The 13,786-nt window shown below is 31.7% G+C and overlaps 1 protein-coding gene across 2 annotated transcripts in view; it reads right to left on the bottom strand.

The window, feature by feature from the left end:
- Window positions 1-13,786, bottom strand: part of LOC114334872 (uncharacterized) — a 100,353-nt gene that overhangs the window by 7,510 nt on the left and 79,057 nt on the right. The window contains exon 5 of one of the 2 annotated variants that reach the window (XM_028284989.2): window positions 8,308-8,410. The exons of the other annotated variant lie outside the window; for it this stretch is intronic. Coding sequence (XP_028140790.1) covers window positions 8,308-8,410 — 103 coding nt within the window. The remainder of the gene's footprint in view (window positions 1-8,307; window positions 8,411-13,786) is intronic. 2 annotated transcript variants of the gene reach the window in all.

Raw genomic sequence — 13,786 nt, 5'->3', positions numbered from 1 at the left:
TGGACACTGATTTTCTGCTGATACCTAGTTATTTTTATATAGCTCACCACAGTAGTTTCGCCATGTTTCCAATATTTCGTCAGTATCGGTCGAAGATGGAAGATAGGCAAAGAAAATTCTAGAATGGAGAGACCTCGACACGATGCTTATCGTAATCGAGGACTTCCTCCGACAAAGCGGTCGGACGACATCAAGCGCGTCCAGCACAACTGGAATTAGGGTGCTTAAGATAGTAGACTCAAAACGGCTGATGATGATGACGAATCTTGAGCATAATCTATTTCTCACAATATCCCAGGCAACCAAACGACGTTTTTATAATGTAGATAACACGTCATAAACATGACCAATTGACGTGTTTTTATGACGTAGTACCGACGTTGAAAATCACGTGTATTTGTCTCATCGATTTGACGTCAAAAAGGTGACGACTTTTATACGTCGGTAAAATCACGTCTTTAATACTTTCAAAAAGTGACCTCTTTCTGATGTTTCAAAATAGGTAGTATAAAAATAGGTAACATGAAACCTATAGGTCTACGTCCCATGTGTCGAAGATATTATACTATCATTTGTTTAAGATCCTTGTGCATTACAAGCAATCTAACATTGATTCTGCATGATTGTACCAGCCCTCGCATTATAGAATTTTCACTTTTTATATAAGTATAGGTACCTACCTACTTACTGAGTCAAAACTGAAACAACATACTAATAAATAATTTATTAACAAATTATCCAGCATACTTAATGCCTTAATTTAGCGCTGTCCATTAAATCAAAAAGAATCATGAACAACTTATTTTGGAATACCTGTATACAGTAGTACCTACATGAGTGTCATTTTTCTTTGCCATCTCATAGCTATATCTTGTAGACTGCTGAAGCAATCTTAGAAGGCTAAACATTAATTTAATTAAACTCGATAACACATAATTAGTTCATTAACAGAAAATAAACATAACCTCAAACAATTCATGGATTCGACCGTTACTTGATGGAAGTTCGTTTTATCTCACAATAAAACACTGAAAAACGTTTGTTTTCTATACTTCCACAAAATTAATTACAACTATGTTATTACTACAGCTGTTTCGGCAAAGTGCCTTTCTCAAGTAATATATTTTACAATGTAAACACATTGGCAACACATTGTAAACACATTGTAAGGCAAACACATTGTAAAATATATCACTTGAGAAAGGCACTTTGCCGAAACAGCTGTAGTAATAACATAGTTGTAATAAATTTTGTGGAAGTATAGAAAACAAACGTTTTTCAGTGTCTAATTGTGAGATAACCTCAAACAGTTCAAGAAGCATATTGTATTAAACTAACTCACTGAGCAAAAACGAATACAAATCTCTTAACACGTTTCTTCAACTAAATATCTAAATGAAAAGTCTTATTTTATTACACAAGACACAAACCACGTAAACAATAAATGAAAAATGTCTTATGAATATTATTTAACGAAATTGTTTGGAGTAATATAAACAAGCTCCTCCCAATTTTGTGACGTCAGACTTAAACTGTCTGAAATGAAAACGTTTTTTAAACGTATTTTAACGTCATTAATCTTACGTATTTAAAATCACTTACAAAAGACGTCTATATGACGTAATTTTAAAACACGTGTATATATTCAACCAAAACTGACGTTTCCTCGACGTTATATGACGTCACTTGGTTGCCTGGGATATTGGAAATATTTGAGTTAGTTAGAGTAGTTCTAACCTTACTCCGGTATAAATAGTTTTATTTTATACCGAGAAATACGGAAGTTTTGATGTAAATTTGTCTTCTTGCATAGCCTCCTTGACAACAGGTAGACCTAGAAATAGCGCTATCGGGGGATGGAAGGAGACAGATTTAAATCAAAACGAAACCGTCTATTTTTCCATTTTTACTAATGCCATACTCTGTATGAGAGTACAAAGACTCGTTTCGTATAGGTTCTCTGAATCGCATTTTCGAATATTTTCCTAGCGGTGCCTTTTGATATTTTCATATTTGGCTTAACAGAAAACTTGAATCGAGTCGACATTAATTTCACTTATTCGCCATTAGAGGGCGTTCTAACCTTACTCAGGTATAAATAGTTGTATTTTATACCGAGAAATACGGAAGTTTTGATGTAAATTTGTCTTCTTGCATAGCCTCCTCGGCAACAGGTAGACCTAGAAATAGCGCAATCGGGGGATAGCAGGAGACAGATTTAAATCAAAACAAAACCGTCTATTTTTCTATTTTTAAATATTTTAGAAGCCCTTCTGAACGAATTTAACATTTTCCATTCTAATCTTCCTACTTACTAGGGCGGTCCGATAAGTATTTAGTCTTCAAAAGAAAAACGGAAACTTTGTTAAAGTTGCGATTTGCTTTGGACGTAGTCTCCTTGCTCGATACACTTGACCCAGCGATGCTCTACCTTCTTTAACCAGTCTGAAAAATATCTTTAGTGATGAACTCTTTATTCGACTTAAAACTTTGCCTAGCGAGTGGTCTTTTTCAAGCTTGGAAACAAAAAGAAGTCATACAGGCCGAAATCTGGAGAATACGTTAGATGGAAGAGCAGTTTGTAGCCGACTTCGACCAATTTGGCCATGGCGATGTCGGAGGTGTGAGATGGAGCGTTGTCACGGTGGAAGAGTATTTTTTCTTCCCCAACTGCGGCTGGTTTTTCTGAAATTTGTCATCGAATCTGGCTAATAATGCGGATTTATTATAGCTCTGTGATATATTTGTTTGCCCTTTTTCAGGAAGTGGATATAGATCACACCTTGTGAATTCCATAAAATGGTGGTCAACGCCTTTCCGGTCGATTGGACAGTCTTCGTCCTCCTCGGAACACGTTCGCATGGTGACGCCCACTGTATCGACTGTTCCTTGGACTCTGATGTATACCAGTGGAACCATGTTTCGTCGACGGTTATGAAACAATTCATTAGAGTACGCGTCATTTGGAGTGTCAAGTGGTCTCATGGTTGCGTTTATTGTTTGAATTTAGAAAAAATGCGGCAGGTATCGCGCCGCCAGCTTTTTTATGCCCAAAATTTCATGCAGGATATGACCGACGAGATCTTTTGAGATGCCTACTGTCTCAGCTATTTCACACACCTTCAGTCGGCGGTCTACCAATACGAGATCATGGCATCATGGATTTCTTTCATGTTATCCTCAGTGGTAGCCGTTTTCGAGGCACCTGGTAGTAACTTATCAAAAACCAACGTGCCACCACGTTGAAACTTGTTAAAGCATTTTTGATGGTTTCCATCGTTGGGAAGATTCACCGTTTACAGCATTCAAGCGCTTTTTAATTTCGCTGTGGGATTTCCCTTCTAAATACAAGAGTCGAATCACCGACTGATAGTGCTCTTTTTTCATTTTTCTAAAATCCCCAAACACGCCCGCTTACAGAAGCGGTCAAAACAAAACTACGAGTCCGGTTTGGCTGATATTTTGACAGAGCCCGTCTTAGAGTCCAGGGTAATATGGACTTTCTCGGGACACTCGGGACACTCGGGATTCAGGTAGCTGACTACGTTTTTAGTTATTGTAGACCTATAGGAAGAAAACCTACCTGTTTCCTGCCTAGAGTTCGCGTTCGTTTTTTAATTTTTAACAATTTAGTGCAAAAATCTCGATTTTTTCGATTTTTTGCACTCCATTCAAAAACTAAATAATTGATATAAAATTACGAAATTTAGTTTTTTAGAACATTAAAATACCTTCAAAATGCCGATTTTTTTAAGTTAAAAAGTTAATTTGTTGCTACGCAAACCGCAAAATAAGTGAAAATCGTTATTTGTTAATAACTTTTACTAAAACTACCTTAGAACTTTACTGTTTCACCCAAAGTTGGATATTGGGGTACTTAACAAACTCTCAAAATTTAAGACCGATCTATTAATTAGTTTAAGAGTTATTCTATTTGTTTATTCCAGAGAACTTTATTTTGCAATAAGATAAGACCAAAAATAATGAAGATAGAGCAATTCTGAGTATGCCAAATGAAAGAAGAGAAGTAATAGTATCAAAATGTATTAAAAAAAGATAAAAAAAATAATTAACATAGTCAAAAATCCTAATGCGAAATTTTTAAAATGTTGTAGTTTATAAACATTTAGAATAACTTTAAAAATGTTGTCCGTAGAAACAATCTTTTTATATATTCGAAAAGATAGTATTTAAACACGAATTTTCAAATAAAAAAAATTAGACTGGACTTATTTGGGACAAAGTTAGCCATATGTTTCTATTTTAATTCACAGCTAATTTGTTTATAATAATTAAGGAATCTCATTAATACCATTTTAAAGAATGGGATTTGTATTGTTGCTTAAAAAATTTGCACAAACATTGTACCTTCAGAGCACCCTCTACGATTTTTCAAAAATGTAGTGCAAACGATTACTAGGGGGAACCTACAAATCCAGCGAGTTAAAATACCGAAAAAGCAATTTCAAACGAATCCTAATTTGCTGTATCTCCGGATCAACTCAATTGATTTTGATCTTACTTTTCTTAATTGGTATTTAATTTTTACGTACATTACAAATATGCCATTTGTTTATAAATTTATTAATTAATAAACAGTCTAATTTGTGTAAACAATTCTTGAAAAAATATTTTTTTTACAAAAATTTATTATTTTTATCATAGTATCATTAATGATCACAGAAAAAGTTAAAGTAAATTTTAATAAATAAATGATTTTTATTGGATAATTATTTATTGAAGATCATTTATTTATTAAAGTATACCTTAACTTTTTCTATGATTAATAGGGATAGTATGATTAAAATCATGGATTTTTGGGAAAAAATTATTTTTTCAAAAATTGTTTAAACAAAACATTAATTATTATTATTAATTAATAAATGTCTAGACAAATTGCATATTGGTAATGTACAAAAAATTACATACATATTAAAACAAGAACGATCAAAATAAATTCAACAGATCCCGAGATATAGAAAATGATAGTAGTTTTAAGTTGCTTTTTTTAGTTTTTGAACTCGTGCATTTGTCGGCTCCCAACTCCCCCTTTACTTACCACGACTAGTCACCAATTGAACTGCATTTTTAAAAATTCGTGTAAAATACCAGCTTTTCTAATATGTAAAATTACTTTTTCTACGGACAATATTTTTAAAGGTATTCTAAATATTTTTAAACTACAAAATTTCACAAATTTGGCATTGGGATTTTTGACTATATTAGACAATTTTTTATCGTTTTTTAGTACCTACATTGTGATAGTATCAGTTTTCTACTTTCATTTGGCATACGCAGAATTGCCCTAACTTCATTATATTCTGTCTTCTGTTATTGCAAAATAAAGGTCTCTGGGATAAACAATTAGAATAATTCTTAAACTAATTAATGGATCGGTCGCAAATTTTGAGGTTTTGTTAAGTACCCTAATACCCAACTTTGGGTAAAACACTAAAGTTCTAAGATAGGTTTAGTAAAAGTTATTAACAAATAACGATTTTCACTTATTTTGCAGTTTGCGTAGCAACAAATTAACTTTTTAACTTTTAGTCCATTCTTTCACGGTTTTTGCTCTAAATTTTAAAGAACCGCTTGTATTGACATGAAATTTGGCATACGTATAGCTTACATGTCAAAGAAAAAAAGTGATATTGTGCCGATGTGTGCTTTTGCCCTGGGGGTGACTTTCACCCCCTCTTGGGGGTGAAAAAATATATGTCCAAAATAAGTCCGGAAATGGGTAAACTGACTAATTTTAAGTAACTTTTGTTCTATAGAGCTTTTTCGCCAAGTCAACACTTTTCGAGTTATTTGCGAGTGAATATGTTCATTTTTCAACAAAATAACCACATTTTTAGACGGTTTTTCGCAAATAACTCAAAAAGTAAGTACTTTGTGGGAAAAACGTTCTTAGCAAAAATATAGCCTATAAAAAAGTAAAAAAAATGGTTTAGGCGTTAGGTCTCTGGATCCCGTAGAACCAAAGTTATAGCCAATGAAAAATAGATTCATATTCACCAAATTTCAAATATAATATTTCGACGTGAAATATCCAAAAAAATAAGCACTTTTGGGAGAAAACCCATTTTAACCTTTTTAAAGTGTTTAAAAAATCTTTATTTCTGTTTTTACAAAAAGTTTCTAGCATTAAATTTAAGCAAGTTACGCTCAAAATAAAGTTGGTCCCTTTTGTTTTTGCAAAAAAAAATCGGGAAGACCACCCTCTAATTAGCAACTTAAATGAAATTAATCGTTACCGCTCCACAAATTATTTTACTTATGTTGTGTTTATATGATCTGTAAGTTTCATCGGTTCAAAGTGCTTATTTTTGAAAAAATTTGGATTCAAAGTAAAATTTTTAAAAATTAAAATTTTGAAAAATATGCTTTTTTTCAAAATAACTTGAAAATTGTTAGAGATACCAAAAATCTCGAAAAACAGAAAAAGTCAGATTTGCTTTTTTGAATATCATGTATTTTTTTGTTTTTCGGTTAGACAAAAATTGATTAAGATTTGGTGTTTCTAAATTTGCATACATTCGTGATCAGTGACTCGTTCAACCCATTTTAACTACAGCCCTTTCAATAATAAGGACTTTGAACCGATGAAACTTACAGATCATATAAACAATATATACACGAGTCAAGAAACTTGTGAAGTCGTAACGATTAAGTTCACTTAAGATACTAATTAGGGGGTGATTTTCTCGATTTTTTTACCAAAAACAAAAGGGACTAACTTTATTTTGAGCGTAACTTGTTTGATTTTGATGCTAGAAATTTTTTTTATAAAACAAAAATGAAGCTTTTTTTAAACACTTTAAATAAGTTGTAATGAGTTTTCCCCGAAATGTGCTTCATTTTTGGTTATTTCACGTTAAAATATTCCATTTGGAACTTGACGAATATGAACCTATTTTTCATTAGCAATAACTCTGCTTCTACTAGGTGTAGAGACGTGATATATACACCATTTTTTTAAATTTTTTACAGGCTATATTTTTGTCAAGAATGTTTTTTCGACAAAATACTTACTATTTGAGTTATTTGCGCAAAACCGTCTAAAAGCGTGGTTATTTTGTTGAAAAAATTAACATATTCACTGCCAAATAACTCGAAAAGTATTGACTTTGTGAAAAAACTCTATAGAACAAAAGTTACTTAAAATTAGCCAGTTTATTCATTTCCTGACTTTCTTTGGACGAATATTTCTTCACCCCCAAGAGGGGGTGAAAACCACCTCCAGGGCAAAAGCACATATCGGCACAATATCACTTTTTTTCTTTGACTTGTTAGCTATGTGTATGCCAAATTTCATGTCAATCCAACCGGTTCTTTAAAATTTAGAGGTTTTGCAATATTTTACCGTTAAAGAACGGACTATTTCGAAAATCGGCATTTTGAAGGTTTTTTAATGTTCTAAAAAAATAAATTTTGTAATTTTATGTCAACTATTTAGTTTTTGAATGGAGTGCAAAAAATCGAAAAAATCGCGATTTTTGCACTAAATTGTTAATAATTAAAAAACGGACGCGAACTCTAGGCAGGAAACAGGTAGGTTTTCTTCCTATAGGTCTACAATAACTAAAAAAGTAGTCAGCTATCTGGATCTTTGAGCGTCCCGAACATGGTCTATTTCTAGCTTATTACCCTGGAGTATCTACAAGAATGACTGCGTTCACCAGATGCAAACACATTCACAAATGTTTGCGCTTTGATTCTAAACTTGTTGACAGCGAACTGAACGGTTGGTTGTTTAGGTTAAAATTTGACATTTTGCTTGCTTGGTTTGAACGTAACCTAAAATAAATTTTCTCAATAAATACGTTTTTGAATTTATTTTTTTTTATTAAAGGAAAAAAGAAAATTTATTTAATAGATAATAACGTAGCAGAATATCTTCAGTAGCCTTTATTTTATATATAAAACCCTTATCAATATATTTTACAATATATACAATTTAAAATCCCGCCATATTTCAACACGTTTGCAAAGTTCAACTTAAATATTTTATGTTTGCAAAAATGGCGACCGCTTTCCAAACATGTTTGACGTTAGCAAGTCGTTCAGAACCATAAAGCGCAAACTGATTGCCAACGTTTGCATCTGGTGAACGCGCCCAATGTATTACACGATAGTAAATTTCTCTTGCGACAGTGACGCCATCGAGCGGAGAAGCTAAGTACTTATCGGACCACGGTCTATTGATTTTCTGATTAATTGATAACTAGGTACTCGAAGAAAACTAAATAACAGAATTTCGCAACTTGAATTCGAATTTAGATAAGTCATGAAAATTGTACCTACCAATGGTTTCTTCTAAGGGCCTTCCTTTGCCACCATAATCACTGGGAAGTAAGTCTTTTGGAACATGCTCATAAAGACTATCATACGATTTATGTACCACAATCTAAAAAAAAATTATTAAATATTTTTTGTTTGAAAGACAAATACAATAGAATTTGGTCGAATAAAATTTCAGTGAATTTCAATAGCAGTAGATATTAATCTATTTTTTCGTTATTGTAATCCCGTCTGACTATACGCTCTGAGCTTCGCTGGTGTCGCTCCTAGCGGACTACTAATTCAACTTTCACCGGTAATTTTTAAATTTATTATTTAATTGTTATCTTAATATTTACAACGCAAAAAAGTAATTAAATTGTAATCGATTTTTTTAAGATTTTGCTAATCATTTTGACGTTCTATTGATAAAATATGAATTTCTTACTTCGGATACTTTCACAATTATCGTGTAGATGGCGCTATTAATTTATAATTACATATTACGGAACATTAAAAAAACTTAACTTCAGTATTTAAACCGTAAGTATATTTAAGGTAAAAATATATACCTCAGCTTTGACCAACTAATATTTTTTATAATTAATGTTTTTAATTTTAATTTTAAATTGATCACTTTGACATTTATGTCAAATTGCCGGTAAAGGTTTACAGACTTGTCACTACTGGCGCTCGCGAATTTGTAAATATCCCCTCTACGTACGTGCTCACAGCGTATAAGTACATACTTATACAGGATGTTTCAATAAAATTGGAAATATTTTGACTGTCGATTACTGGGCTCAAAATATTACGGTTTAAAATGCTTCCTAAGTGAGCTAGAACTCGTTGAAGATAAGTTATTTAGTTGTTAGTTTTTTTAAATATCTCTAGAATGTTTCTATTTAGAAAAACTGAAACTAGTACGTCTATTTACCTTCCAGAGATAAACCGATTCCATAAATTTAGAATTTTTAGTACTCGCCATAGGCGTCCCTTTTGGCTTGGGCAGCGGTTATTTTAACGCCATAACTTTTTTGACTTTAACTGTTAATCTTTTTGACACTGGATTATTAAATTGTGAGATATTCGAGTACTAAAAAGTACTGTTTCTTTAAGTCGGTAGAAATACCTGTTTTTCATAAACGTCGACTTTAAAATTTTCAGCCTTTTGAATTTAAACTAAATTTGAAAAAAAAAATAAAAAACGGTGTATTTTACCGTATTAAAGCAAGAGCACCTTTTAGTACTAAGATATCTCTCATTTTAATAATCTAGTGTCAAAATGCTTAAAAATTACAGACAAAATAGATATGCGATAAAATAACCGTACCCAAAACGTACGCATATGACCAGTACTAGAAATTCGCAATTAATGGAATCGATTTATCCAGTGGCGGCTCGTGGCTTTAGGGACAGGGTCGGCAAGGTTTTTTCTCCTGATAGGTATGCCATCTAATTAAAAGGCTTCAATTTCATAGAAGATTTTTGGTTTTTATTTTTTTTTATTTATTTTTTTTTGTTTTTTCTTGTAAACCTGTTTATAAATTAACTCTAGTCTATGTTGTTTCGAAGTAGCAAAATGGGTTATAACGTCATTGTAAAATTTATTATTGTTTTGGAGAGGTTTTAAAAGTTTTTTTCTATTGACATTTGAGACAAGTTTGACATTCTCTCTTGTTTCATGGTGTTTCGACAATACGTTTTGACTTTTTTGAGACAAGAGAAATCCCGTTCATTTGAGGCAGAATTTGCCCACATTTGAGCACAATAATTGATTAAATTCGGGAACAGTTTGTTGTACCTAATGAATTGCAGTATATAAAATTAAACATATTTTGTAACTTATCCCTCCTTCCGAAAATATTTAGATCAGCATATAAAACTTTTAATCCATTTTCTTATTTTATTTAAATAAAGAATGATGGATAATTTTTAATGAACTTGTCTAATAGATATTTTGAAAATTCCTTGTAAATAATAATTGAGTTATCCTTCCGCTCAAAAAGGTCCGGAACATTGTTTAAATAATCAAAATGTCAAAACATTAAGAAAAACTTCGATTTTTTTCTTCGTTTTTTGATTTTAACTGTCAAAGTATTCATTTCTGAGAAAAGTTACACTAACATAAAAGTTGGGTAACTAAATTTCCTACAATATAGGATTGGTTAAAAATTTTAAAAAGTGTCATCCTTGTTGCAATACAGCAATAATTTCGAAAAAAACATAAAAAATAAGTATTCGCATTTTACGTTTTTCAACCATTTATGCTAACACTTACGACCTTCATATTTTAACCAGAAAACCTTTATGATATAATAAAACAATACTGCAAATTTCATTAAGATCGATTCAAAACATTTTGCAAAATAAATTTTGCAATCTAGCTTTTGCAAAAAAAATTAATTTTTTCAAAATGTTGCAGTACTGACAATAAAGCAGATAGCAAGTTGAATCTTTTTACATATAGAAGAAAGGTACAGTATTCTTCTATACGTAAAAATAAATTCAACTTGCTGTCTGCTTTATTTTCAGTTCTGCAACATTTTGAAAAAATTAATTTTTTTGCGAAAGCTGGATTGCAAAATTTATCTTGCAAAATCTATTAAACCGATCTTAATGAAATTCACAGTATTTTTTTATTATATGATATAGTTTTTCTGGGTAAAATTATGAAGGTCTTAAGTGTAGCATAAACGGTTGAAAAACGTAAAATGCGAATACTTGTTTTTTATAATTTTTTCGCATTTATTGCTATTTTGCAACAAGGGTGACAATTTTTAAAATTTTTAGCTAATCCTTTATTGTAGAAAATTTAATTACGCAACTTTTATGTCAGTGCAACTTTTCTCGAAACTGAATACTTTTAAAGTTATAATCAAAAAATGAAGAAAAAAATCGAATTTTTCCTTTATTTTTTGACATTTTGATTATTTAAACAATGTTCCGGACCTTTTTGATTAACTCAAATATTATTATATGAGTTATTTTCAAGCAATTTCTGCCAACAAATATGAGTCACCTCTCAACGTCCAAATTAAATCTCAACGTCCAAGTACGTGTTTTGTTGCCGTTTGTGCAGATCACCGCTGTGCTCGGCAGATTGTTTTTCTGCCGTACTTGTCATTCAAATAAATACGGAGAATGTATAATTGGTTGCCTATCGGCTAATATTCCATAGCGTCTTATTACAAGCAAATGCTCAACTGGGTACGGCTAGCCGAAGCGGGCCATGAATTCACACAATCGCAGTCGGGTGTATGGCTGGTTAGGATCCTTAATATTTGAAAAGTCTCTTACGCACAGCGCCAGCGCACAGGGATCACTTAACGTATCAGATCGTTCGAATTCTTTTAAAAACAAAGAATAAAATTTAGTCTGTATTATCTCACAGATATTTTTTTATTTCACATAAACGAATATTATCAACTCTGATTAACTTATATATTTAAAAATTCTATAATGTGTCCATAAATGTGTGGGTCGGCACTGCCGACCCTGCCGACCCTGACCAGCCGCCACTGAATTTATCTCTGGAAGATAAGTATGCGTACCAGTTTTCATTTTTCTAAATAGAAGCATTCTGGAGGTATTTAAAAAAACTAATTACTGGACGCCATCTTCAAAGAGCTTTAACTCCCTTAAAAAGCATTTTCGGAGTAGGTGATTTGGGTTAAACCTTAATTGCAATGAGTTATCACTTCTGACTTGTATCCCAATTTCTTCATATTATTTCTTTCATGTATTTAGTGTGTTACAAATATATCATAGTTGGTCCCCCCTGCAAGAGACAGTTTGTTCCATGAAGTTTTCTGGTCGCAGATACCTCTGTTCTTTCATCCTTCTTTCTAGCAGGATCTTTTATTTTATTACAGATGTAACACAAAATGTATTTTTGTTTAGACTTGTTAATGAAATACACTTTGCAGGATCATAACTTTAAATCAGAAACATCCTGTTGCTAAAAGTAATATCGTTGTTTTAATTTATACAAAATACTGCTTTGGAAAAAACGGACATAAATACAATATTTAAAATTTAAATAAATCGTAAATATGTCATCAGATCGGAAAAATACATAAGAAATATTTGATTGACTAGAAAAAATGTAACCTGATGGATGCTTGACCTTGATAATCTATAGGGGAGAGTTGGATAAAACGGGATAGTCGGATAAAACAAGATACCGAGCCTAGAGACCCAACTAGTGCTGCTATCAATCGGACAACGACGAAAACTTGTTATCAGTCGTCATTTTAACATTCTCAGTTCGTTTGACCTCGATGCCATTATTTGATGAAAAGTTGTTTTGTTTAGAATTGTTTGACTCTATTTTTTTGGTACTTTGTAATTTTAAGTGCGTTGTTTTCTACATTATATTGCCTACGTATCTAAACATATAATCCGGTGACTATTACATTTAATTAAGCACTCATTAACGAATATGCTCATGTGTAGTCTATCTAATTTTACTTTCACGTTTAGGCAGGAGCCATTTTTGTTTTGAAAAATGTCTGAGTCGGACAAAACGGGACACTTATAAGTTAGATAAAATGGGATACAGTTTTTTATGTCCCGTTTTATCCACCTATTTATTTGTAGTCCTACGTAAAAGGTCTAAATTCCCATTTTGCAATAAAACATAAAAAAAGGCCTATTTTTAAGTTTCTGACTACTGAAGATATTGTTTTTTCAAAAGTAAATTTTTCTTTGCAGTCTTATATCTAGTTAAATATACTTTTTAGACTATTTTATGCAAAAAATTAAATATTGTGAACCTATCCCGTTTTATCCAACCGTGGTATGCTAAAACGGGATGTGCAGGACTTTAATAAATATATGTTTTTACTATTTTCCAGTCATTAAAAAAAGCTAAAAATGTGTTTTTTGTGTGCTTCAATAAATGTTCTACCTATAAAAAATAATAATATGATAATTTCTTTTAACATTTTTTCGGTAATAAAAATAAACAAGAATGGTATCCCGTTTTGTCCAACTCTCCCCTACACCACGAAAATATGTACTCTCAACAGAGTATTTTTATATAATCAAATAATCTGAACGCATAAATTAGTTTAAAGAGATGGTTTTTAACTTTAAATAATTCATTTGCCTATAAATATAATTTAAAAATTATAATAATATGTATATCTATCTAAACTTGTTCATTTGGAAGCCATCTTTCGCTCAAAAAAAAAATATTGGAAAATATATCTACCCATATTTACTACTACAATATCACATATATAGTCTAGAGTCTAGAGTAATAAGGATTTTCTCGGGACACTCAAAAATCAAGGTAGCTGACTACTTTTTTAGTTATTGTAGACCTATAGGAAGAAAACCTAGGGGTCATCCATAAACTACGTCGTTGAGAAGAGGGAGGGAGGAAGGCTTGCTTATTTCGACGATATACGACAGAGGGGTGGGGGGTATGAGTGCACATTCGACGTCGTTTAATATATTGGTATATTTAAATTTGTCGCTATTGTCTCTATAAATA

The sequence above is a fragment of the Diabrotica virgifera genome, chromosome 7, assembly GCF_917563875.1.
Source record: "Diabrotica virgifera virgifera chromosome 7, PGI_DIABVI_V3a".
Lineage (NCBI taxonomy): Eukaryota > Metazoa > Arthropoda > Insecta > Coleoptera > Chrysomelidae > Diabrotica > Diabrotica virgifera.
Note: the sequence above shows the minus strand (reverse complement) of the source record. Positions and strands in the feature narration are given on the sequence as shown.